This window comes from Culex pipiens, chromosome 2 (assembly GCF_016801865.2).
Source record: "Culex pipiens pallens isolate TS chromosome 2, TS_CPP_V2, whole genome shotgun sequence".
NCBI lineage: Eukaryota > Metazoa > Arthropoda > Insecta > Diptera > Culicidae > Culex > Culex pipiens.
The window spans coordinates 223,483,341-223,511,181 of NC_068938.1; the positions used below are offsets into that span (position 1 = coordinate 223,483,341).

The 27,841-nt window shown below is 37.2% G+C and overlaps 4 protein-coding genes across 6 annotated transcripts in view; 2 read left to right on the plus strand and 2 right to left on the minus strand.

Annotated features, from left to right (window-relative positions):
- Nucleotides 1–19,025, minus strand: part of LOC120423705 (sodium-dependent serotonin transporter) — a 28,880-nt gene extending 9,855 nt beyond the window's left edge. Inside the window, exons 1-3 of one of the 2 annotated variants that reach the window (XM_052709186.1) lie at nucleotides 18,539–19,025; nucleotides 4,587–4,969; nucleotides 1,302–1,954 (exon numbers count right to left, since the gene is read on the minus strand). In XM_052709186.1, coding sequence (XP_052565146.1) covers nucleotides 1,302–1,821 — 520 coding nt within the window. In that variant the 5' untranslated portion in view covers nucleotides 1,822–1,954; nucleotides 4,587–4,969; nucleotides 18,539–19,025. Of the gene's footprint in view, nucleotides 1–1,301; nucleotides 1,955–4,586; nucleotides 4,970–11,905; nucleotides 12,273–18,538 lie in introns of those variants that run through there. The other variant, XM_052709187.1, reaches the window with a different exon arrangement.
- LOC120428260 (40S ribosomal protein S12) overlaps nucleotides 1–27,841 on the plus strand; it is a 79,057-nt gene that overhangs the window by 49,492 nt on the left and 1,724 nt on the right. The gene's annotated exons all lie outside the window — the stretch shown is intronic.
- LOC120428263 (uncharacterized) lies at nucleotides 6,755–8,010 on the plus strand. Of its 2 annotated transcripts, none has more exons than XM_039593254.2 (5): nucleotides 6,755–6,913; nucleotides 6,967–7,114; nucleotides 7,179–7,279; nucleotides 7,335–7,615; nucleotides 7,682–8,010. In XM_039593254.2, the coding sequence occupies exons 1-5, from the start codon at nucleotides 6,864–6,866 to the stop codon at nucleotides 7,891–7,893; spliced, it is 792 nt and encodes a 263-aa protein (XP_039449188.1). In that variant the 5' UTR covers nucleotides 6,755–6,863; the 3' UTR covers nucleotides 7,894–8,010. The 2 variants fall into 2 exon arrangements, with proteins under 2 accessions (XP_039449188.1, XP_039449189.1); XM_039593255.2 differs by having other exon boundaries at nucleotides 6,970–7,114.
- LOC120428253 (GTPase Era, mitochondrial) lies at nucleotides 23,967–25,283 on the minus strand. The gene is made up of 2 exons (XM_039593243.2): nucleotides 24,981–25,283; nucleotides 23,967–24,913 (listed from the first exon to the last, which is right to left on the minus strand). Exons 1-2 carry the CDS (start codon nucleotides 25,206–25,208, stop codon nucleotides 24,035–24,037), a joined length of 1,107 nt encoding a protein of 368 aa, XP_039449177.1. The 5' UTR covers nucleotides 25,209–25,283; the 3' UTR covers nucleotides 23,967–24,034.

Here is a 27,841-nt window from a genome sequence, read left to right on the forward strand (position 1 = left end):
GCCCTGCTCGCTTTTTTCTGGTTCACTTCCAAATTTGAAGGCAGGATCCCATGAAGAGGTTTCCCCAGCCAGCAGCGCCAAAAGACGGCGAAGGTTGAAGGTTCAAACCCAGAGATCCAAGCAAGCCGATAGATAACCGATATTTGAGAACGTGTTTTATTACCTTGATATTTTCTTGGCGTTTGCTAGCGTTTCTTTTCGTCATCATCTCCAAGGAACCACGGAAGAAAAATGTACACTGGAACGCAAAAATAAACTTTTTCAAATGTCTTGATAACATTTTGTGACGTTTTTTGCCACCCAGTGTAGCAGGCTGTGAAACGTAAACTCGTCGGCAGGGAGTTCTTAAAACTGTTTACCTTTGGTATCAGTTTGGCGCCACCGTCATTCCCAATCGCAGCAAGCCACAGATCATCAGACACCGACTTCTGAGAGCATCAGAGGGCTTTTCCCTTTTTGATTTAATGTTGGTTCACCCTTCCTTGCCGATGCGATTGCAAGAAGAAGAAAATTCATCCAGGATGTGACGAATCCGGTGGTGGTTTCCTTCTTCCAACGGATCGAACTGCTTACAGGCACCATCGACCAGACCAGGCTGGCTTTTCCCAACGGAGAGGAAGACACCGAAGGGTAGTAAATCATCTCGTAATGAGTGCTTTTCTTTGCACACACACACAGTGTACTTTGAAAGCTCGGCTGAAAAGAGAAAAGTTGTTGCCCGTTTCGAAGGAATTTTCCTCTCGGGATAAAAATCTTGCAACTTGTGAGCCCCCCGCGTAGCAGGCCGTGAGCGGAAGGTAAAGAAGCAAATCGGTGGCATGTCACGCGGCGCGGGTTTTTCTTCAGGTGGAAGATGCACACAGTTTGCCATGAAAATGCTGCGGAAAGGAAAAGTCACGTTCGATTTTGTTCTCGGAATTTGGCTTACTAAGTTGTTGCACAAATTGATGGTACCAATTGTAGCTGCTATTGATTCGTGAGCTATTCCACATAACTTTATAGAAACAAATAACTTCAGTTACAGTTACTTTTACAGAAAAAAATCATTGATTGCTTCCGCATTGAAACTGTTCACGTTCAAAGTAAATAATACAAAGAAATCGGAAAAATAGAAGAAAATCCGCTGACACAAGAGATAAATTTTCCAACTCACAACGTAAGAGAAAATCGTCCCAGTTTTCCACCAGGGATATATGAACCACAAACTATTCATCTCTGCGGATAGATGATTGCAACCCCATGCCTTCCCACGCCGTGTCCCACGAGAGCAAAAATATCATAAAATCAAACGAGAATCCTACCTTTGAGCGCCGGACAAATCCGTTTCCAGATAGAGAGACACCCGCACCGGTGAAACTGCCCCAGGGCAAGTTCCATATAAAACAGGGGCAGTCCACCAAACAGCAGCATGATGCAGTACGGAATCAGGAACGCCCCGCCACCGTTTTGGTAGCAAATGTACGGAAAGCGCCAAACGTTGCCCAAATCGACCGCAAATCCGATCACGGCCAGCAGGAACTCGGCCTTCTGGCCCCAGGTCTCCCGCCGTCGCTCACCGGCCATCGTGACCACCATGGCCCGTTCCTTGTTTCCCTTCGGATTCAACGTGGTCGTTTCCTTAGCCTGATCTCCGCCACCCGCCGTCCCGGAACCGTTCGAATCCGGATCGTTGCCATCGGTGTTGTCCTTGTCCGCCCCATCTGGGCCGCCGTCCCCCGTGGCATCGCCGTTAGTGTGCCATGATTCGCGCTTCTTGCAGCTGTTGCTTTGCGGATCGTAGGAGGCGGCGTTGACGTTCGCCGTACTCGTATCATTCGTCATTTTGCTCCTCGATTGCTTCCTCTTCTTCTTCTTCTTCCTCTGCTTCGACTGGGTTTATTGGCTCAGGCGTCGGCATACAAGAGTTCAGGTTTAGGACAGCGATTGTAGGTCAAGACAACGTCCTTTGAGTTTACTGTGGAATGAAGTTTTTTTTTCAATTTCTGAAATTATTCTTAGCTATTGATAGAAATCTTTATTGAAAAAAATACGAGAAACTGAAAAAAAAAATAAAAAAATAAAAGATGTAAGCAATCTTTTAATTAAAAATAATTTTAACTCAAAAGAAAAGAAAATTATTAAAGTAAATAACTTCTTATAGATTCGCTTCAAAAAAGTGATATAAATATATAGAATTTTCATATGCATGGCGCAAAGTGACTTTTGTGTTTTGTCCTATATGATTTGATTAAAATGTCTTATTTCAAAATATTTTACATTTTTTGTTTCAGGTTGTCATAAGTGCTTAAATTTTTTTTAATCAAATATTTTTTTGTTTATCTGAAATGACAAATGGGAGATTTACACGTAGAAAGTTGAGTTTCCCTTCCTGATCAGAAATAATGGTGTAATATTAAATTTTTTATGTTGTAATCCAGCCTCAAATAATGTGTTAGAAACACATCTATGTGGAATTTTACCACTGATAATGTGTTATAAACTTGTGCATCTAATGACATCTATATTACAGAGGTAATATTTCACCTTGCTTCACATTAACTATAATTTACTGCTTATGTATTCGATTTTTTGCATAAATATTATTATTTTTTTAATATATAAAATTTCAAATTTGTCCGAGCAGTAGAAGTTCAAAAGTAACTATAAGCAAGCCCTGTTATTTTGCAATCTCTGATTTCCAAAATATCTAAGTATTGACGAAAAACATTTCTTTCAGGATTTTTTGGGTAAGGCCGTTGCAAATATTGTTTGAACTTTATGTCCCTCGACTCTGACCAAAGTCGAAGGGAGGGGGGGGGGGGGGGGCAAAAAAATAAAAAGTTTAAAAATTGAAATTACGAGCCATGGTTTCAACATTTGAATGAAAAAAGTGTTTTAAAATGCATTATACACCTGTCCAGTTGTTTTGCCATCATTAGTTTCCAAAATATCAAAGTTTTGACGATTTTTTTTTGTTTTTTGCGAAAAATAAAAATTTTGCGGTGCTGTGCATTGGAATTTCATAAAAAATCAAAACATTTTTAAACAAGCCCGAATATGCTAAATATGATTATAAATGCAGAAATATGCATTTTAGAATGTTTTCAGTTGATTAGACTAATATTTTCATGGAAATTATGAAGTTTTTTGGAAAAATATTTTTTTTGCCCCCTGATTTTTCAGACCAATTTTGAAGGGGGGGGGGCGACATAAACTTTGAAAAATATTTGCAACGGCCATACATCGAAATTTCAACAAAATTCAAAATATGATGATTTTCAACGCAGGAAAATTCATTCCAAATTGTTTCAAGTTAGTAAGACTTCGAATTCTATTATTCTATTAGAGAAAAAAATTGCCTCCTGATTATTCGAGCCAATTTTGAAAGGAAAATATAAAGTAGTAACAACAATCGAATAAAACATAAAATAAATTGAACAATAATCCTCATACCCACCAGCAGCTTGGTCCGAAAAACAAACTCTGAATTACTACATCCAACAAACTGATTTAGATAAATTTTGTCGTGTTTAGATAAAATTTTGTTGTCTTCGATAAAGTTGCTTCGATTGGCATGCCCAACAACTTTCTTGAGGAGAACAAAATCTCTTAAATATTCCTGGAAAGTTAGGTTTTCTGAACCACCCTAATTGTGAACCACCCTAATTTTCATCCAAGTCAAACTTTGCCCCTTTCCATTCGCAACAACTTTTCCAAAGACACCAAAGCTCAAAATTGCACCATTTTCAAAAAAAATCCAATTTGTATTAATTTTGCGATCCATACCTCTGAGCTGAGCCTTCATAAAAAAAATTCTTTAAACTCATCTTAAGGTAAATAGTTTGAAACACATTAGTGTGGTACAAATTTCACCAAAATCAATGTCAAAGTAAAAGGTCAAGCAAAAAATAAAAATAAAACACTAAATTTCATATTTAAAGGCCAACCTAAAAAAAATTTAAGGAACAAGCATTAAAAAATGCTTGATACATTTTTACAGTTATGCTTCTACTGAAAATTTGCAAAATATCAATGTAATTACGACATATTTTTTTCCTAATGGTCCTGTTTTTTCTGCGTCTTTTTCTAATCGATGGCCCAAAAATTTAAAATTAGAAACAAAAACTTAAAGTGCCCTATTTGCTTAAAAAAAATCCTAATACAATGTGTTTCGAATAGTACAAGCTTTTTCAATGAAAATGTAAATTTTCAGCAATAATAATGTTATTTTGCTATCGTTGAATATCATTTATTTAATATACTAGGTGAGATTTGCAGAAATATGTATTGTCAAACCAACTGGAAAATTAAGAAAATGTATTTTTCTTCAAATACCGAACTTGAAATATTGACCATAAAGTAATAATATTTCTCATAAAAAGGATACTATATTTTGAAGATTAAAACAATCGAATATTTCGTGTATTTCACGAAAGGGCGTTTTATTAAAGTTTACACAGCTTGCTGCGCCTTAAAAACCTACATACAACAAAGAATCCAAGCAGCCTACCGCTTAATAAGCCAAAAGTTCAAACTCTTTTTTTCTTTTCATTAAACCCGCAGAGGAAAAAAACAACGCCGTTTAACATGTAAATCTCCCTACTTACCTAGTAAATGACAAAAGGCAGCAGGTTGACCTCGAGTTTCTGCGTTGTCTCTGGTGAGAGCCCTACTTGTTACATCTGTGGCTCCGTTTCCACCAAACTCGGGAAATGAAAAACCATTCTCCCCCGTTCAGCGTGTTGTTTTATGTTCTTAACTCTTCTTATTCACGTGATTCTTGGGTTCTCTTGGGTTGGGTTGGCGGAAGCTGCTGCGATGGCCACCACAGACCACTTCAAGATTCTAATCTCGTGTGCCTTTGTACCAAGGGCCAGGGCTCATTATTACCTGACGATGTCATTGCGAACCTGCGGTGACGCCAGCGGTTCCGATGGCCACTGCCGGAAGCGGATGCTGTGGATGACGAACCCGGGGGTGGGAGGACATTCTAGCAAGAAAAAGGGGGGAGAGAAGAAGGGAAACACAATAGAGCTTAAGTCGCGGTTTTCTGGTGGAGGTTTTTTTTTCTGTGTGTATCATTTTTTTATGTTTCAAAGAATAAAAATCAGTCACAAAGGTGCACGCGAAACCACTAAAAAGTAAAAGGGATTTTCCAGCCTTGAAAAAAATCCGTTTGTGTATGTGCGTGCGTATAGAAAAGCGTATCGTTTAACAAAGTTTTTGCGGACCAAATGCTTTTCGGATGTTCCGATGTCGCTAATGACTTCGTCAACGTTTTATATTTTTCCCCACTTTTTTTCGGACAGAAAAATTGCGCTCAAAACGGTGGAAGTAGATTGTCTGACTGATAACGAAGGGGAAAGACAATAAAATACATTGCTCGACATATTTTTTTTTCTATGAAACCACAATAAAGGTAGTAGGCTCTGATGTGGCAAAGGAGGCGATGCTGTTGAAATATTGTTGAAGAGATGTTTTAGCTTGATGGAGACGCACGGTAGACTACAAAGTAGGCATTGTGATATGAAACACAAATATCAGCTTAACGCAAAGGAAAAATATCGATTGTGTTCCGGTTGCTGTACAAACGAAACAGGATTTTAATGCAAATGTTTACTTTACTTCGAAGCTCAAAGTACACCTAACTGCAGAAGAGTCCTAATCAGAATCGTACCTAGGGTTTTAGAGAGGATCAATATATAAAAAAAAACCTAGACTTTGAATATCAAAACTTTGAATTGAGCATTAACAGAATTTTATTGAATGTTTGAGTCCAGAATCCTTGGAAACATTTTTTTTAAACTTTCGATGATCGAAACACAAAAAAAAATCGTTTGCCTTATTTTCAATTGTCGAGTTCGAGAAAGACTTTGCTAAAGTGTTTTAAATTTTGTTAATTCAAAGATGGCGGTCAAAAAAATTGTGATCAAAAATGCATTTGGTGATTTATTTTTAACATGAAATTCGAGTTTTGCGACCCCATTTTAGTTGAATTTGAATAGTTATTCAACTAAAATGGGGTGAATTTGAATAGTTATTCAACTAAAATGGGGTCGCAGAACTCGAATTTCATGTTAAAAATTTGAAAATAAAAAAAAGTTTTTTTTTTTTGTTCATGGGTCGTTAATTCGATTCTCGTACCGGGATGATGAAGTTTAAAAAAATATATTGATTTTAAGGAAATGTGAAAGGACTGATTCACAGATTTTTGCAGAAATCAATAAAACAAAATATAAATAAAATCATCAAACTATTGAAAACCCAAAGGCGCCATAGACCCAAGCTACGTCTCTAATCGTAATCCAAGCAACCGAGTTAGATTCGAATTATTTTGCACTCACTTCTGTAACTACACTTTCGCCAACTTCCACAGCGCAAAGATTCTAATTCGCCTAATCTCTTAGGGAAAAGCAAAATTTTCTATTGCTTACTTTCCCCGAAGGGTACAAACACACCTATTCTGCTGGCCGGGGCCAAAAGATGAAGATGAAAGGCTGGGGTGGCGGCAACAGGTAAACTGTTTATGGACGCCCCCCTCCCAATTTCCTCCTCACCTGGGAGGTTTAGCCCGAATTTGAAGAAAACCGGACCGAGGAGATGTGTTTTTATTTTTCGCATTTTCCATTCAGCTTAACCGGTTGCCCTTGGAGGTGAACTCGATGATTATCTGCAAATATTTGTAAGGATAAATCTATTCAGAAGAAGTGAAAAACATTATTTTTCAGAAGGAAAAAAAAAGTTGTTAAGATATGATTTGAGTTCATCGCGAAGCGATCGAGGCAAGCGTTGAACTTTTGAGCAGTTTCTCTCCCAATCTGTCACCGAAAGTGAAGCACAGTGGGAGATTCATACTTCACGGTGGTAAAAAAACGGAAAAAGAAATGGATAGTTTCTGCGAGGAATTGTTCGGATCGCTGGAGAACGAAACTCGGTATTAAATTAATTTAATTTTGCAAAACGAAAAAATAGCAACTTTCGTTCCAGTAGGAGAGTTAACAATGCGGTTTTCATCTCAAAAGACCAAGGACTTTCCACGGACAGTGAGGACGACGAGTGCGATGCCTGCTCGCTGTCCTCGACGGTGACCAGCGGAACGCTGCGAGGAGCTGCGGTTTTGTTTGGGGAAGGTTATGTAGGAATTGGTGGCTTTTTTTCTAAACAGAAAAGCTTGAAAACTCTTTTTTGTGTGGTTTCAGAACTCGGACACGAGCTCGAGTACCACGGTGGCAAAGATACTTCCCAAGAAACGGCGGGACTATGATCCGGAAGCGCACAAAAATTGGCTAAAAGTGAAAAAGTAAGGTTTTGGTACTTGATTTTTAAATTGAAATTAATTTATGGCGAATATTTAGTGAAGCAGAGCGTCAGAAGCGCGAAAAGGAGCAAGTTCGAAAGAAACGAGAAGAACTTAAAAAGAAACTGGAAGAGGAAAAACGCAAGGAGCAAAGCGAGCAAAAGTGGAACCAATGGCTGGAGAGAAAGAAACAGGAAGCGGAAGCAAAGGCGAAACAGCAACAGAAAACCAAATCAAAGCAAAAGGTACAACAATCTACCTCGAAAGCATGGATTCCGAACGACGAAAGCATTTCGAACTTTAAAGTTTGGCTAAGTCGAGTCAATCAGCAGGAGGAGAGTAAGTTTGGGGAAATTTGGCCCACTTTTTTTTCGCAAACCTATTTTTGTTCTTTTCCAATTTTAGAAACCAAACTTCGGTCCCTCGCCCAGCAACGCCTGGAGGGCCAACTGAAAGACCAGCGGAAGGACCTCTCGCGGACCATCTACGACGAGTGGTGCAAGTCGTCCAGCTCGAAGCCGAAACCGGTTCCGATGAATCGCGGCATCGAGAGCCTCCGGGGAACCGTCTCCAGCATCTTCGTCAACCCACAACCCTGGCAAGGCAACCTCGATTAGCAGACAGTTGTCTAACGCTGACAGTTTGATATTTGATTGATTCTTTCGCAATTAATTCCTCCACGCCTACTGTGCGGAATGGTGCATAATAAATTTCCTGTTCGTTCAAGACCACAACCTCGACTAGGGGATGGATTAGCCTACCAAGTTCCGACGCCTACTGTGTTATCAGCCCTAACCTTGCAAGTGCAACAATTGAAAATCCTTTTTATTATCGATTTCGTCATAATTCACTCCAACTTCCTCGGCGTTGCACAGCAGTCTAATTGAATTTCTCACCCGACAAAACAACAGGTATTCAGTCTGTTCATTGCCACTACTCTACCACTACCAAATGAGCTAATAAAGTGGTTCCGGCTGCCGGTTGGCATTCGGAAAGAAAAGCGGAAAATTTACTCCCCACAATAGTGGCAATAAACTTGGGGTGCCACCATTCCTTGAGGGGGCGCCCATGAAAAATGGCGTGAAATGCACTCGTTCATTTTCGTCCGTTTGGGGGAAAGTTTTTGCACTATAAATATATATGTGTGCACCAGTCCTCCCCTTTACGAATGATTTACGGCAATTCCGCTGTTCAATGCCAACGTATCGGTGGAATTCATTTTCCGCGAGGGTCACAAATGTGCAATTGTGTGCGCATCGAACAAAAAAATCGATTGTTCCGAAAGACTTACGAAGATTACTCTCTCCCCAACCCATAAAATATTAAAATTAAGCCGTTTTAATTGAACGTAATTTTGACCACTTTTCCCAACCAGCGAGCAGCAAAAAATGTCAATCGCGGGTTGACCAACAATTTCGCACTGGTTTGCTGACGACTTTTTATCGTCGAGCACTTGAATCAGATTAATTCTTTTTTTTTTTGTAAAAGGGGTTTCCCATCCTTTGAGTGACCCTGTCGAAGGATTCACAGTGCGGGAGATGGTCAACGATTATTTATCAACGGTTCCCGGGAAGGGAGTAAGGTTGATATCTCGAATAGCGGGGTCAAACGGAGTTAGGTTGAGGTCGGACTAATAAAATTTATCTTTTCTTAAAAATAATTAGAAATCATAGGTTGTTAGAAAAACATTTTTAAAACATATAAAAACTAGAGAATACCATTATCTCACGCATTCCTTATGTCAAAAGAAGCCATTTTTTATCATTATTTTTTCCATACAAATCTCATTAAGCTACGTTTATAGAAAAAAAACAACGTTTAAACTAACATTTCAAAAGGGTGAACCCTTTTCAAATGATAGAGTTGATTCCAAAATTTCAAAAAAAATTATCGAAGAGACCAGAAAAAATTAAACAAATTTTCTATATTTTACATTGAAAACAGGACCCTTAGTTTATGAGACAATGCTATAAAGTAAATCTTTCGCAGTTCCTGAGGGGGAAAACTGTTGAAGAGTATCGGGGCCGGCATTTACAATGCGGATTCAGTGATACAATGCGGATTCAGTGTGTATGTTAAGATTAATGTTAACATTCCATAGGTTGCCTTCCTAAGGTGTCGTTGATAAGGTCCAGCTTGTGACGATGCACTACCTTCCCGTTACTAAGTAATCGAATCCAGAAGAGAAACGATCACCAGTTGTGTTGGTCCGAGTCGGGATTTGACCCCCAATCTACTACGAGGCGGAAGCTTTACCACTACGTGACTCGGACGATAAATAAAAGGCTTTTTGGTTGAGACTTTAAAACATAAATTATCTTTTTTTTTTTAATTTTCTGAACATTTAGGAAAATATATTTTCAGGAAAGTAAAACCATGGACGATATTTTAGAAAATCGGAAAATGGAAATTTTCCAGTTTGTATAAAACTTAAAGTGGCTTTATCTTGAAAACGGTGCACTTCATAAAAAATCTGTGAAATACTTTTCGATTGCAAATTTGATTTTATACGAAAAATCGAAGTGATTTTTTTCAGCTGATTTTTTTTTCAAATCATAACTTGGATGCAAAAACAGATCTGAAAAATTCAAAATTTTAAACATATAAATTTTGGGAAATTGGATTTTTGTGAAAAAAAAAATAAAAATCTCGTGCCTATTTTCTCTGAATAGTTCACATCAATACCTACAACTTTGCCGAAGACACCAAATCGATCAGAAAATTCTCGAATATTTACGTACCATTTTTATGCGGACAGCTGCCAAAATAGTTTGGAGCCTTGTGTGGTTGAACCAACACAAAATGACTTATTTGGTCATAGGAATGGCCCTCACAAAATTTAAGCCAAATTAAAAAATATTTAAAAAAATCAAAACTGGTCTAAATCGGCTGATTATTTAGAGAATTGCTCCTTAAAGAACTAAAACTCAATAACCTTAATTTTGTATCCAAACATGATGTTTGGAATTTTATTTGACATTATTGTAACATATTTCCGGTAGTTACCACATTTTGCATCATCCTGAGCTCTAGCGCAAACGATAAAATGACTTTTTTTTGAATCTATTTTTCATGAAAAAAACTACAACTTTGCCGAAAAAAAAATGGATTAGAAAATCCCTTCTCAAGATGCAGTTTTTTTTCTAATATTCAAATGCGCATTTTGTATGACCAGCACGCAACATTGTATGGCCTCGTTTGACATTGGCAGGGAATGGCAAAAAAGTTTGATCTAAATAAAAAAATGTAGAATGAAAATCCTGTGATAAAATAATGCGATATTCTAGGCAATCTCTCAAAAAGAAAAGAGATTTTTCCAAAAAACATTGAAAAAAAAGTTTAATGAAAACAGGCACAATTTTTAGTTCATTCAAAAAAAGGTGTGAGAAAGTTTCAAGACTATAATAAGAAAAAAGAAAAAAAAACATCGTAGAATCAGAATTTAGAGATAGTGCACCGTTTTCAAGATTAATCACAGAAACACACAGGAAGATGTATATAAAATTGGGTTCTAAAATTAAGCTTAAAGTTCTGACATTATTGTTCATAACGATGAAGCTTATTTATCAATGGATTTAAAATGAATTTTTAAATCAATTTTCAATAATAAAATTCGTGGCCCTTTTCGACAGAAAGATCCTTACTTGACAGCTCATTCCAAGGGGATCATAATTGATCCATCGAAAAAATGTCGCCTTGTTTTTTTTTTTAATTTTTTTTTTTTCATTAAATGATCAGAAATGATAAGAAAGGGTAGTGACATAGAACTTTTTTTCATTTTTAAAATAAATACTATTTGCAACATAACACAAAAAATAAGCTCGAAAAAATAAATTATTACTTTTGAATCTCAAATATCCAGTTTTCATTCAACGCCATAGCCTACTAACCCTGACGCCGTGCGACGCGTTACCGTCAACCAAAACACAAGTAGGCTTGGAATGAACTTTTGAAGTGCAAAAAAAGTTCGCACGTACAAGGGCCCACTACGCTCCCACACACACACACAGCGCAGACAGCGTGACACTTGCTGTAATCGCACAAAACGGCTGTAAAATGGAATTAAAAAGGGACGACTTTAATATAAAAACCAGCCGAGGGTTAAAACGAAGTTGAGAGGGGGTGGGGTCGCAAAAGGGTACGATATTTATTTATTTTATGAAAATTAAGCTCCCCATTTTCACTTTACAGTTGGTCGTCGTCGTCGGTTCCCGTTTGAGAGTAAAACTGTAAAAGTTAATCGGTTTATCAGCGGAAAGAAAAAAAACAACGACTATCGCATTTACAAATTGACAAAATGATGACTAAACTGTGGAGGGGTGGAAGTGGGGAAAAGTGACTACCAAATCAATCTGTATTATTGGTCGATGGAGAACCGTTCAAGGTTGTTTTATATAGAGAGAAAGAGATCCAGATTTAATTAATATATTTCAATGGAGCAAACATCGAGGCTCGCGATAGTTCAATTAAGCCCCTTCCAAAAGCGCGATGTGCCCCGCCGTTTAGTGTTTGTGGTCGATCTGCCTCGGGCCAGGAACGCGCGAAATTGTCCACGAGCGTATACCGCGAGTTCCCACGTGGAGCGTTGATTGCATTCGGCGTGTGTGAGTTCCGCACTAAACTAATTACCTTTCGACCAGAACGATGGTGCGACTGACGACATCTGGTTCACTTTCACGCAACAACTAAACAACAAAAAATGCGACCCCCCAAACATCAATTTCACATTTTGGTCACGCGAATCGGTTGTTATCGGTTTTGAACCGGCTTCGCCGGCGAAGAGTTGGCGGTTTTGATTGAGTGATTGATCGATTGACGCACGCGATTCAAACGGTCAAAAATGGTGATTCACCTATTTTTGCATACACACAATTCGGACGCAAATTTCGGCGCGCGATTATGATCTCTGGTAACCCATTGTCCGGTGTTTTTGATGGGAGTAGGCGCGCGTAAACGAGACCACCTGCTAAGCTCGCGTGATGGAAGTGCACTGCCTGCTTTGATGAGGGTGGAATTTTACGCTAGAATGTTGCCAAGTAGGTAGTGAGAGACACTTGATTCATCGCGGCTGAGAGTTTAGACGCAGTAGGCTAGACACTACATGATACCATTATCAGCAGCACTAATCCTCGGAAGCATGCCCAGAGAGTGTAAGTTATCGATGTTTACTAGATGGATCCAGGATTTAGAGAATTGCAGTTAATTAGAAATAGTTCATTTCATTTCTTTTTTTTTTTAACTGAGCAGAATTTTTTTTAATTTGAAATCTTCGATAGATTCAATCCCAAACCAAGTGTTTTATTCCAGATTACTTTTTCCAAACTACCAATGCGCCATAAGTTTCGATGGAGGTAGATAGGACGTCATGAAAAAGTAAGCTAGTATTAATGTTATTTTTCCTCTCTTCCAAGGACTTTTTTTATAATTCAATGAGCACCACAAAATGTTTCAAGAAAACATTGCAAGTTTAGTTGGAAAATATCAACCTTAAATGTTGTTTCAAAACGATATTTAATTAGTTCAGTTAACAATTCGTTTTTTTAAGCCATGGAGTCAATGGAGCACTTCCATTCGAGCAGTTTTTGCATTGTATTTCTTATGGAGCGAACTGTCAAAAACTGCTCGACTGCGGGTGCTCCATTTACATTGATTACACTTGATAAAACGGCTGCGTAGTGCGTTTTGGAACGATTTTCGCAAAAATTACTTTTTTTATATATATCTCCGACCATGTTTCGAAAGAAAGGCTGGGCTTTTAATACAAAACACTGGGACATTTAGAAAACATTTCTAAATACCCTTAAAGGTCAATTGAATCTTTGTTTTGCTGTTTTGAAGAACTCGGGACCAAAGGACCAAAGTTCACAGCTGAAAATATTTGGATATGATTTTTTATATTGTTTTATACAATAATGGTGAATATTCATTGACAGGATTTTGAGATATGATTTCTTTAAAAAAATATTAGGGACCATCCATGAACCACATGGACACTTTTTTGGAAATCTCATAGAACATAAACCGGAAAATCCAGCTAGATAAGAAAACCTTTTACCTTTTGTCACGAGACGAGTTGACCATTACTAAACTACAACAACAACAACAATCCTGCACTATCTAGTAGGCATTTACTGGGTGCTATTTTCACCTGTGCAAACAACAGCGAAACCAAATCTCCATGGCAAGAGTTGATGAACGCCGGTGCTGATGATGATGATGCTGGTGGAGATGCAGAGCTGCAAAACATCAACATTGTGTGCGTCACCGGTCGGGCCTCGGTCTCGACCGAGAGGAATTTGTAAAGAAAAACAAAACCCGGCACACTCATAGTAGACGTCGTCGTCGCCAGCTACCGCGTCAAACTTACTGAAACTTGACCCTTTCCACTAATATGAGCTCGGTCCGAACCACCGACGATACGCCGCAGCAATTAGTATTTGCGGTCATTAGAAACAGTTGCTCGGGGACCAATCGAAAGAGGGAGAGCGAACGCTACCAGCTTGGATTAATCGTCTGGTTTCGTGTTTTGGCAGTTGCTATCGATTATGGTGTTTAAAATTGCGTTCGGGAATGGTGTTCAATTCTTGAATACATGATTACTGCTAACATTAAAAATCTGTCAAACGTTTTTATTTTAGAATATTTCGGTACAGTAATTGAAACAAATGAATCGCAGCAAGCTGCTCCCCTTTAATTCCATGGCACACTCTAATCAAACGTATTCGCGCGCTTAAACAAATCGTCACTGCATTATTGTCATGAATGAATGCCAGAACAGTGCAAAAAAAAGTTCGTCGACGATGATGGTCATTTGCGCGCGTCGGTATAGTAAATAAATTTTTACTATAAAGCTGCGCTGGCTGACTGGCTGGCAAGCCCTTCAACGATATTTTAGCCTACTACGTGCCGTGGACGCAATGACCCCGAGAATTGCATCCTATATTTTTCATCTTTTTATTTCATTAAAAAAGGGCGTCCATCGGACTGGCAGCTCCAAGCGAAGCGCGAATCTCCCAGTCATTACTGTGTCGTGGAAAAAGTTTTGAGAAATGAGTTCGTTCTTTTTTAATATGAGAATTCAAAACTTTTTTAAAGGAATTGGTAAGTCAACATTTTTACAGCTTTTTCCATACCTCGTTCTTTTATGAATACCTAAATAAAAATATAAGCAACCAAATTATGTCAAAAAAGCTGCCACAATGAAGCACCCGATTCGAGTGGTGGAAATGACAGTTCTCCCATAAGGAATACATTGTAAAACAAAGCAAAAACTGCTCTAATGGAAGTGATCCATTGGTTCAATTGGTGAGAATCAGCGAGTTGGATAGTATTAGAACCAAATCCTCAACCTTTGAAACATACGTTTATTTGCATTGTACATAAAAAAAATCACTAAAATTCAATGATCTTTGAATAAATCTGAACATGCTAAAAATAATGTTAAACGCAGAGGAATGCATTATAAACTTATTTCTAGAGTGTTTTTTAAAGGTCCTATAAGCTATTCTGTTTCATGAGTTTATAAGACCTGTTCAAATAAAACTCTAAATTTCAACTAATTGCACTTGAATTTCATTTTTTTAAGAGAAAATATGTTTTGCCCCCTGATGTTTCGAGCCGTTTTTGAATTTTACAAAACCTTTGAAAAATATTTGCATATTTTTGTTATATGATTTTTCAGTCATTTTCAACTTAAATTAAAATATTTTTTTAAATATTTTAAGCCATTTTAAATAAAAGTGGTGATTTTAAAAATCTGTTTTTTTTTCTGGAAGGTTCAAAAATTTTAAACGAGTTTCACTATTTGACAATGAAAATCGGATCGATAGATTCCAAGATAGACAAATGAGGGCCGAGTGGGTAGCGTCTAGAAAAACTAATTTTCGCCATTCTGGAGTAATATTTTGGCAAATTGCGATGTGTATAACGATAGATGGCATCCACAGCTACCGTTTAATATTACGAGTTTTGTTAAAAAGTGGCCTGTTGTCTTGGAATTTGCTAAAAAGTTCCAGCTATCAATATACTTATGAGCAATTCTCTATCTTTGACCGAGTTATGAATTTTATAATCAATACTGATTTATTCAAAAAATCTAAATATTGCGCAATTCTCACTAACTTGGACTTCGCACTAAATTATTGCTATCGATCGCACTATTGCGACTTGTCAAACTGGCATGAGAAATTTTAATTTTCTCAAAAAATGATCAAAGCGAGCCGATGTTGCTCACCTGTCAACCGCAATTTTTAAGTGCGAATGTCCAGTTTGGTGGAAACTGCGACTGGAAATGTAAATAAACAACTGCTGGTTGCCTAGTTTTTGGAAATTTTGTTGTCAAAAGTGCGAGAGAAAAGTGCGGGCCGAATCCAAGTTACAATGCAAGGATCAATATTGGTTGCAAAAATTTTTCAACTTCATCTATATATATAAAAAATTTCAATGGTTTTGTTCGAACGCGAATCAGTTCAATACGGAGCGTCGGATCGAGGTGCTCTTTGTTGCGTTGGGTTCGTATAAGCCCAAAGAAGGTTCTTACGCCAAAAAGTGGCAACTTTGGCCACTCTGGAACCGATTCCGGAAAATCTGCAGATTGTATGGGAAAAGTTGCGTAAAATCAAATTTTGATCATAGGAGGCTGAATAAGGAAAAAAGCTAAAAACGTCAACAAACGAAAAAAGGAAAAGACGAAGTTTTTCGGGTAAGGCTTGTTTTTCGATAAAAAATCAAATTTGCAATCAAAAAGTACTTTAGTGAAATTTTGATAAACTGGCCCTTTTCAAGTTAAAGCCAGTTTTAGGTAACTTTTTTCAATATAGTTTTCGAAGAGATCGGAAAATTTCACGAATGTTTCATATTTTAACATTGTAAATCGGACCATTAGTTGCCGAGATATCGACGTTAGAAAATGGTGGGTTGTTTGGGTGAGACTTGGAAATCATCAATTTTCATGTTTTTAAACCTTTGCATGGCAATATCTCAACAACTAAGGGTCATATCAACAAAGTTCAATAAAGCAAAATATAGAGAATTTTCTCAGCTTTTCAAAAATATTTTTTCAAGAGTGGGCAAACATGTAAACTTATTTTAAAAAAATGAAATACTGCGACTTTTTTCAAAAAAGTTACCTAAAAATGACCTTAACATGAAAACCGTGCACTTTATCAAAATTTCACTCAGTTACTTTTTGATTGCAAATTTTATTTTACATCGGAAAATGAAGTTGAAATTTTTTTGCGAAAATCAGAATTGATTCAAAAATTCATAACTCGGTCAAAGATTTTTTGCACAACCTGGAAATTTCTGAAAAGTTGGCATTTGATGTCCTCTAAAACATATCAAAAAATGAAAAAAATTAAAAATAGTGTTTTTTTTTTGCAAATCAAGCTTTAGTGACAAAAAGTTAAATAAAAAAAAACCATCAAAAATTTTTTATCGTGTATCATTTTTTTGTATGAACAGCTGCCAAATATGGAAAATTATATAGACAAACAAATGATGCAAAATGGCTTCTTTGGGCATACCAAAGGCACCAAAAAAGTTTCAGTCGGATTAAAAAATACAAAAAAAACGAATTACCGAAATCTGAGAGAACTGCTCTTATGGTACATATTCAAATGTTGCACCAGAATGTTAATTCTTTTATTATTTTCAGATTAAAAACGACTTTTTTATTATATCCTAAAAATGGCTTTAACTCAAAATCTTTGCATCTAATAAAAAAATTAAAACTCTTTTTGATTCCAAATTCAATTTTACATCCATAAATGTTTTTTTTTTAACTTTTTCGGGGGAATTTTCAATACTTTCCAAAAATCACTATTTTTAAATTCAATGCTTTGTGAAAAACTATACGTTCATACGTCATACCCTGTAGCTCACTTTTTTGTCCGCTTTAAAATATTTAAAAAAACGGAACAGTCAATGCATTTTTTATTCTGCGTACCTACCTATTTTTTTTTTCGAATCGTCCTAAACATAACCTGAAACTTTGCCGAGAACACCAAATTGATCAGAAAGTCCCTTGTAACAATTGACAAAGTTTTATCCAAATCAAAAAATACAATGGAATGTCGATTTACAAAAACGTAGAGGATTGCTCATTGATTTAATTTATTTTTTATTTGCTTCGGTGTTTTTGCATCAAAATATAAAAAAGGTTTCAAACTAAATTTGAAATTTTCATCTGCCTCTTCTAGTACAGATGGTAGATAAATTAAGTTGGAAATATAATTCTTGAATCTAGAGTTGAATTTAGTTTATAATTGCGATGGATGTAAAGATTTAATTGTTCTTCAAATAGTTCAACAAATTCCTGTTTTATACAATACAGTTGCAAAAGGGTTTTGAATGAATTTAAATTGTTTGCTTTACACATAAAAACAAAGAAAAAAGATCTCTTGGAGGATTTTTGCAGTACTTTTTAGGAAAATGTGTAACTTAATACGATTTTTTATAATTTTGTTTTCTTTATATGAGGTGAGGTGAGATACATGATAGGACTCACGTGGATTTATTTTTCAAGGCTAAGCTCTTAAATAATTCTTAACTTAAATTTAATTTTGTGATTGCCTTTTATTCATAATTGAACTGCTCATGAGCAAATTTCTGTACTGTAAACTAGGGTGATATTGGTATCTCGGGGAGACTTTGATACGGTGTTCAAATGAATCCACACCTCAAGATTTTTGAGTATTTTAATCATCAAGTGCTCACTTTTTATAGATATATCATTGAAGCAAAAAGGGGATCGTTATACCAAATTAATAACAGAATTTTTTTATCTTTAGCCACTCATAATTAAACTTTTAAATTAATATCCAGTTAAATTGCACATAATGGCTTCTCTTAAAACTCTCCGCACGCCAAATTAACGCCGCTCGTAAAACGCTGCAAAAATCAAAAGATGCGCCAAACGCGCCCGTTAAAACGGCCCTGTTCATCGCCCAGCCACAAACGATCTTCATCCAAGTTGGCGAAGCGCGCGGGAACGCGTGGCGCGACAAATCGATTGCTATCACCAATTAGGCAATTAGCCAAGCGCAACGCCTCCTTTGCTTGAACACATTTATTGGATGAAACAAAAAAAGTGAAACCCTTCTCACCAAAACCGCGCCAAACTCGTTACTTTTTAAGACTAATCTGACAAAACTGGCGATTGCGGATTTTCCGACGGGGCATGATTTGGATTTGGTTTAACGACTGGCTGTTGGTGCGATAAGAGCTGGAAATGAAAATTTCATCGTTTTGAATTATATTTACTTTTCAATTAAACTTCCGACGGCACATGCGGGGAGTGCGGGGATTTTCGGTGGCGCCAACAAGATATTAATCACCAAACGTGACACACACTTTGAACAAATAGACACTCTTTAAACACTCACTGGCATCAGTCAGAAAGTAATTTATGTTTGCCCGAGATCAAATGCAAATAAAGTACTGTTGAACTCTTCACCACTTTACCAACCAATTTATTCGATCTCGTTCATTAAATCTTTCATTTTCACTTTTAACCTTTTCTTCTTCGTTTGAATCTAATCGTTCTCTTAATCACAGACTGGTTGAACCGTTTTTCTCTTCCAAAACTGCTACAAATAACTGTTCTTCTAATTGTTGCAACAAGTTGCCAAAAAAGAATGGTCCAACTGTTGAACACTTCTCTTTCACCTTAGAACAAGATCTGTTCTAGTCCAAACCAGGCAGGCCAAAAGTTGCGAGCCGCACGGTTTGGCTGCACGTCGACGACTGACTCAAATCTGTGCGAAACGATGACTTAAAAGCTCCTTTTTCCTTCTACAATCGCGGCTTCTGCTTCTGCTTCTGGCTGCTACTGCTGCTGCTTGTTGCTTCTGGTTGATGTTCTGGTTCTGTTGCTCCACACACCGTCATCATCATCATCGAAGCAACCTGTGAGAGAACGAACGCCCACCCACCACCCACCCCATCGAGTCATCCTTGAGAGCAGTATTCTGGAGGCTCGGCGCCACTGCGAAAAACCATGAGCCCTCGAACCATATATCAGTTACTGATAAATGATGCGTCCCCTTCCCCCCTCGCTAAAACTCTTCAAGGAAGGGTGCTGCGCCGACCCGCATGCGGGACAAAGCCTACTACGAGCCAGACGGCAGGACCTGCTGACGAAGCTTGACCAGCTTACTGCGATTTGTGCGGAAGGAAGGAACGTTTAGAACTGATATTGTGTTAATTTTCCCTTACTCCATTTTTTTTTGTATTTCTCCCATCTTCTGTGTTTGAATCACTTCACGCACGTACATATTCATGAGTTTGGACACACGACGGCACGAGACAAATCGGTGAATTGGGGTGGGAAATTTATTGAAATGAGGGGCCACTGCACAACAGGGCAATGATTTTTCGAAATAGTTTTGAATCTTTAAACAGTTGCTCCTTTGAGTTGGTGTTGGAGAACCAAGCGGCTCCATTGTAGAGAAAGTAAAGCTTTTTCTTATAGTACTGCACATAAATATTATGTTTTTGAAATCTTTTCACAAAAGTTCTCCTATCTCAAACTTAAGCCCTAGTTAAGAAGTTAAATAAAATGTAATATGTTAAGTACACGCAATAAACATAATTCACGGATAGAAATCCTGTAAGCAAATCCGAAACTCTTTGTTGTCGAATTCAACAACATGGAAATGTTTCCAAATTGTAAAAAGAATCCGATTTTGAACAACAATGTTTTCGATTTTTAAAAATATCCTACAGTAGGGAAAAATTTTGTCGATTTTGGTAACATTTCAGTATTGACGAATTCAAAAAAATAGAAATTTTCGGTTTCAAAATATGTTTTATTGATTTCGTTTGATTCGAAGCTTTGGCGGGTAGTTTTAATTATGTATTCTTTTGGAGAATTTTAATGCTTATGGGGAGAGGGAGCGGGAGGGGAGCGTGTGGTAATTTGGACACCCTAAGGATATTGCTTTACCACAGGCTGTATAGATATTTTAAAGGAATCTGGATGGCATTAACGGATATTGTAGATCATATTTGATGAAAAAATGTCAATCATTTCGATAAATTTTTATCAAAAACCAATTTTTTTCGCTGAAATTAAAAGGTGTCCAAATTACCCCCTGAATCGATTCCTTAGGCAAAAATAAGTAACTGAAAATTTTAGCGAAATCGGTTAAGATTTAACGGTTGCTACAGTGAAAAAAACCTCTTTATGCAAAAACGTCTTGTTTAAATCTCTAATAAATCGTCAGGGTTAGCTCTGATCGTTTTGCGGTCATGGACAAAGTTGTTTGTCATTCAATTTTACTTAAGGATCTCACACAGAAATAGAAAAAAAAACTTATTTAGATTGAGTTACACACATTTTTCTAAAAAGTGCTGCATAAAACCTCATAAAAATCTTTTTTCTTTGTTTTGATATTTATAGAAAACACTCAACATTTATTCAAAAACATATTTTTATACATGAATTGTTTGATAAACTTATTAACTCCTAAACCCTTACGCATTTGACGTTAAATTTATCGTCATACTATTTTTACAATCAATTGTATAAAAAAGTGCGTTTAAGGAGACTTGATCCTTGCATTTTTACAGTCACTGGAATCAGCCTCAAGCTTAATTAATTGGACTGGGTTTCGTACATAGTTTCCTTTAGTGTAGTTGTACATAACTAACTGCAGTTTGAACCATTTTTCAAATGTTTTGTAAACAAAAATTACCAGCTTTTGTAAACATGCTCAATTTTGGTCTGAAATAGTAGTTTATGCAAAAAGTTTCAAAAAGAAGATTTTTTCAGCACGAGTTGTACATTTAACGAGGTTTACCGAGTTGGATAAATACGACGAGTGCTGAAAAAATCAAGTTTTGCAACTAGTTTCTTACAACATTTTTTTTTTTGCAATTCCGAAAAACGCTTCTTGAATGAAATTTTAAGTCAAACATTCATGTGTTTAGTTTCACCGTTCAAAACAGAAAAAATATGAAAAGTTCAACTTTTCAGCACCCATTTCAGTGCTGAAAAGTAGAACTTTTCAGCACTGGTAATGAAAGGTATTAATTTTCCATAAGGCTTTCTAGTCACAAATTTACCAACACATTCAAAGTATGTTTACATGACAGCTGGACGTTTGTTTGCATCAGGTTTCCTATCTCTTTCTAGCAAAAGTTTTTTGTCAGGCGACTTCTAGCTGGTTTTTTTGACTGGCTGCCCGATATGTCAGCCAACATACTGCGGAGTAGAGAGCCTGGATCTTATTAGAGAACGGACATCTCAAACCAAAAGTACCAATCGAAGCACGAGAACTGTCAAACGGAGGTACCAATCGAGCATAAGACAAAGGATTTTGCTCGATTGGTACCTCCGTTTGACAGTTCTCGTGCTTCGATTGGTACTTTTGGTTTGAGATGTCCGTTCTCTAATAAGATCCAGGCTCTCTACTGCGGAGGGCTACAGCTACAGCTACAGCTCGATTATTGTTTGCATCAGGACACTGTGACGAGGAGTTCGTCATTTTTGAGTTAGGGGAAATATACCCATTTTAATCACACTAAGCCGTTCGACCAATTCTCATCACTTTTGCCGTTTCTGCTATTGAATCAACATTTTCAGATGTTTCAACAATGAAGAGTTGCTAGCTCACTTTTATTTGAGCTATTTATTACTTTGGAACAGTCAAAAACATTTTATATAAGCTGTAATTCATGATCAAAGTGCTGATAGGCCGATAATAGAAATAGGCTGAGAAAGGGTATAGTTCCCCTAAATTATATTTTTTTCGCTGGGCCTAGAAAGCCTTATTTAGTTATTTTAGGTAGGGAAATGTTCCGTTTCGTTTCTCCAGAAGGACAGGAAAAGTAGGTAGTTTCGCGACGGAATTGCAAAAAAGAATATTTTAGGTTTTTAAATTTTTACAAACTAAACTTGTTATATTTTGAACACAAACGTACAGATTTTATGTGAAATTGCTGTAACTTATAGAAAATTAAAAGCTTGGATGAATAAGAAACATTTTGCTTAAAATTTCTTCAAAATGACAGTTACCTCTTACTTTTCGAAAATTCCCTAAAATATTTTTTTAAACGCTTGGCATGATTCGAATAGTTCATCTGATGAAATACTCTTATGAGCCAAACATACTTGAATGTTTAAGCTTTCAATTCATGAAAAAGTTCATAGTGACACAGTTATGTGCGATACAAAAAAAGGGATCAAGTCTTCCCACATACCCCTACATATCTCAGACATCGTCAAATAATTTCAAAATCCAAAACCTAAAAAAATCAAATTTAAAAATAATCAAAGATATAAAAAAAAATATTTTTGAAATTTCAAAAAAAAAGTTGTTTAAATGGAATTTTATGTCAAACGTCCATGTGTTAAGTAAATTCACCATTGAAAAACAAATAAAAACATTGAAAAATGTTGCGGTGTGTACCTTTGAGAGAAACGGACAATACTAGTGCTGAAAAGCACGTTTTAGCACTGTTATTAAAAGGTAATAGTTTCAATTCTGTTATTTTTGGCAGAGAAAAGTAGGCCGATTCGTCGCTTGAGAATGACAGGAAAAGTAAATAATTTCACGGCGAGGAGGCAATATATTATAAATCGAGAACAGCCATGGGAGATTTATACGTAGAAAGTAAAACATGGTGACACACGACAGGTAAGGCTTAATAACAAATTATTAGAATTTTCTTGCGCACATAAAAATCGAGTTCGGCAATTAAAAATTCTAAATCATTTTAGAGTAGTTTAGGGGTCATATTTCCTTAAGCTCGACAACAGTGATTCGATTATCCGAAGTGTACATTTTCCAAGACCTTCGGATCGAAGTAAGCCACGCGTGTGTGCGGATCGAAAAAAATGTTGCTGTCAATTTTGTCCCTCAAATTTCGTTTCAAATAGTGCGAAAAATTGCCTTTTTTCCGGAGATATCCAGTGGAAAATGTGGTGGTCGCGAAAACTGAGTCCTGGGGGTTCCCGAGCCTGTTGCAGAAATTGGAGCTGCTTTCCGGATTTCAACGTCACCATGGCTAGCATTTCCTGGTAGCAACTCATCGGCGAATGATGTTCTCAATCCGGTGCGTTTCCTTGGGTTCTCTTGGTCGTTCGCTCTGAGTTGTGGATTGCCTGCTTCTCTTCTGATGGTTCGACTGGCAGGCTTGCCACAAATACAGATTTTTTTGGCACATACCAAACACTCAATCGAGTATAACTTTAAAGAATAATATTCTTACCAAAAACTGAACATGCCAAAAGATGCTAACAATGTTTATCTTTTTGGCAAATTTAACAAAAACTGCTCAAATTTATTTTAACTGTAAAAAAAATTCGTTTTTGTTTCGGGTCTGTGCTGAAAAATCTGTTTTTGTGGCAAGCCTGTCGACTGGTGGGGCATGCTTATTTATTTCTCGTCACTCCATAACTTTAGTGAAGTGATGGGAGCAAGGGCGACTATACAAAGTGTCCCTACACCCGAAAGACGGATTATTTTTATTCTTAGCGTCGGTATTTGTAGCACTAAAATTCGTGCAAAACAACTTATGCACATGGGAGTACAGATTACGGAGTAAAAGATGATCGAATTGTTCACCAAGCGCTCACATTCGATTCCAGGACCAAGTTGCCTGTGGGTATGGAGATCATACATACATACATACATACATACATGTACTTTTACCAAGACCTTCGGATAATGGAATCTGGACTCGATATTCAAAGACTTTTTTATTTACTTTTTTTCATAATTTATTAATTACATCTCATCTACAACACCCCCATTACTTTTCCTTCCCCTTTATCCTCGTGGCGATGGTCAACGAGACGGGTCCCGCAAACGTTTCGATCAGATCCGAAGTGACTCGTTCGGTGATCTGCCGGAGCTTGCCGTTCGCCTCGCCACAAACCAACCGCTCGAGACGCTCACTCGGGCACGTCACGACGGCACTGGCAAAGATTTTTCCCTTGATGTTTTCGTAAAATTCCAGCTCCGTCTGCAGCAGGTACGGAATCTCCTGCGGCAGATAGTCCAGCAGCCGGGCCCGGACGCTCTGCACGATGAGCTCCTCCGGCGTCTGGTCGGTGTGCTCCGTGGCCAGATGTTCCCAAGGGCCGGTTTTTGCATGCGACTGGACAAAGCTCATGATTTCCTTCAACCCATCGCCGGTCATCGCTGAAACCATAAAGATTTCCGAAAAGTGTGGCCAACCTTCCGCTTCCGGGGCTTTTTGCGAGACTTCCTCTTGCTTGTCGGTGCTCTTGCGCTTCCGGATGCTGTAGTTCTTTATGCTTTCAAGCCGATTGTTGGTCACATTCTTCACAATGTCCAGCAAAATCCGCTTCGACTTGAGCGTATCGATTTTATTCAGAATGAGGAAGCTCGGAATGCTGGCATGAGCCTTGAGCACCTCCAGCAGCACCGGATTGAGTGCATTCCGAGTCCACGTGTTGGACACGTCGTGAACCACTCCGATGAGGTGTGAATTCTGGACGGCGTGCCGGCACGAGGACACAAACCCGGCATCCAGCTGGTGCTTTTTCATCTCCTTTTCCCCAACCAACCCAGGCGTGTCAAACAGAATAATCTGCGAATTTGACCGACTCTGGATCGCCTTCGAAACTGTCCTTGTTGTATGAACCTTCATCGACGTGGGACAAACCTGCAAACAAAAATCACCGCCAAAATCAACTCATCTTCAACAAAAAAGAAAAATTCATGTTACTCACCCGGTGGTCAATCAGGTGATTAATCAGCGTACTTTTGCCCGCGTTCGGCACCCCGATAATGGCCACCTTTATCAGCTTTTCCGAGGTGCTTTGGCCGGCGGGAGATCCGCCCGAGTCCGGTCGTCCGTCCGGAACATGCTCCGCCGGTTTGATAGCGAAGCTCCTGCACCACGATGAGGTTCGCGGGAGCGCACGGCGGAACAGAATCAGCAGCGGTTTGTCGAACATTTTTTGTAGCTAATGTGTTTTGAAATACCTAACTTTTTATGAACTCATTTCAAATTTTGAATTTTATTTTGCTTCGGTTACGAACTTTGTTTTGGTTTGTTATGTCACACGTGCGCTCGGGAAAGTGTCAGTTGGGAACAGTGCTGCCAGACGTCAAATTCAAGAATAAAGGGATGTATGCAGTTCACACATTCCAAAATACAAAATAATAAAGATTTAATTTTTTTGTAAAAATGTTTGAAATATAAAATTTTGAATATTCAAAGCAGCAGAATCGTCCCGCCCGTGTGGAACAATCGGACCGCGCACTGGACTCACAATCCAGAGGTCGCCGGTTCGAATCCCGCGGCGGGCGCTCTAAAATTCTTTGTGTAAATATGGGTATTCTGCCCATAATTGAAAATTCGGCTATTATGCCAAATCAAGTATTCCGAGAAAAACGCGTTTTAGTGTTTGACACAAAATCTCCGTCAAGGTAATTTCCCATAAGAGTGGCATATTAGCCGTTTGGTTTTTCGCATCGGCAGCCAAGTCTAGACACTAATTCAGTATAATTCAAGTTCCAGAAGATGCGTTGGAACGTCCTCTACCACCTGGTGCTAATATCTCGTTTTTGCCAAAAGTGGATATTAGCCGTTTTTTCAATGGTGGGCAGTATTCGGCGCCGTCGCTCCGTGCCATACTTTCATACACTTAGGAGCCCAGGGCGGCGAAGTCCTTGTAGATAAAAGGAAGACACTAGTGCACTATGGGGTTTCAGGCGGCCATAAATCGAAAAACCGACATACTCTAATTATTTTTTTGGTATTTTTTTTCGAAAATAAACATTCTAACTAAGAAAAATCCGGAGTTTGAAAGTTGTAGGATCAAAATTCACTGAATTGCAGACCTTCAAAGGCGAAAATGGTAAGAAAAAACATGTTTTTTGACAAAAAAATTATTATTTTTCATAGTTGTACTGTGTAGCTGTTTATGTATTTTTTCCTGCATCATTATATATATTCAGAAAGGTAATTGATTCAACTTTTCAATAACATTTTTCAAAACACACTTTTACACGCTAAAAAAAAATAATGAAAATCAAAAAAGATGGATTATTATTCAAAATTTAGTTTTTTTCAACTTTGTTAATGGAGTACTTTTTTTGTGTGCATTTGTGCGATCTGAAAATTTTGCAGCCTAAAATTTGAACCATGTCCTAACTTGTCTCTAAATTTCAAAGTGCACTTATGTGCACTTTTTGAGTTATGCCATTTTGAATATTTTGATTCATGCAGGAAAATTAATGATTTCGCGTATACGCTTGGTTAAAAGCATATTATTTTACCTGCAGAGGAAGAAATAATGTACCTACTATGCATGTTTTGAAATTGATTTGATATTCATGACTTTGTTGGTACTTAGGTACGTTTATTAAAATTAGAAATTCATTCAAAGAGAGGTGGATTTTAACTCAAGAAGAAGGGGAGGGAGATTGAACGTAAATCAGAAACTTTAACATAGCATAAACCGTCATTCCGTGCATCAAATAGACAGAGCAAGAATATTAAAATTCACCACTTTAATGCATGTGGCCTCAAATATATGAAAAAATCGAAAATTAAACTTTTTTTTGAAAAAATATCAAAATTCATTTGTTTTCATTATACTAAGTACAAACAACACAAAAAAGTCACAAAAAAGCAAAAAAATATTTTTGGCCGCTCGCTTATATGGAAATACCCCATGGTGTAGTGGTTGGTACTAGCAATGGTGGCCGACAGCTATAAAGTCAACTTCGTTTTTTTTAGAATCTGATAATTCAAAATTGAAATAAAAATTCTAAAATTCTAAAGCTTTAAATTGTAAAATACTGGCATTCTAGGATTCTAGAAATCTGAAATACAAAAATTACACAAACCATTTTTTTTTTCGAAATATTTTTTTATAAATTCTAAAATTAACGGTTCTTAAATTCTTAAGAGCGAGTTTTTCACCAATGTGTAACAGGTCGTATCAAGGTGCTCCGATTTGGATGAAACTTTCAGCGTTTGTTTGTCTATACATGAGATGAACTCATGCCAAATATGAGCCCTCTACGACAAAGGGAAACGGGGTAAACGGGCTTCGATGTTTGAGGTCCAAAAAACCAAAAAAATCTTAAAATTGCTCGCATTTCCGTAAAACTTCATCAATTCCAACTTTCGTAGATGCATTTGAAAGGTTTTTTGAAGCACTTCAAAATGGGCCATAGAAATCCAGGATCGGTTTGACTTTTTCTCATAGCTTTTGCTAATAACTGTTAAAAATTGATTTTTTTAAAACCTTAATATCTTTTTGCAACAGCCTCCAACACCCATACTCTCATAGGTCAAAAGATAGGTTGTTAAAATGAAAAATAGTGATCAGAAATAATTTTTAATCGTGAAATTAAATTTAAACGTTGAACATAAAAAATAACATCGTGCTTAGGACCCTATTCTAAAATCTGAAATTATAAAACTCAATATTTAAATTTTGAAATTCAAAATCACAATTTCTAACATTCAAATAAAAGAAAAAAAGGAAAATTTTAGAATATAGGGGTACAGCATCTAATTCCAGCGTGCCTCTGATGTGAGCAAGCAAGTTTCTTATCAAAAATTTTGCAAAAT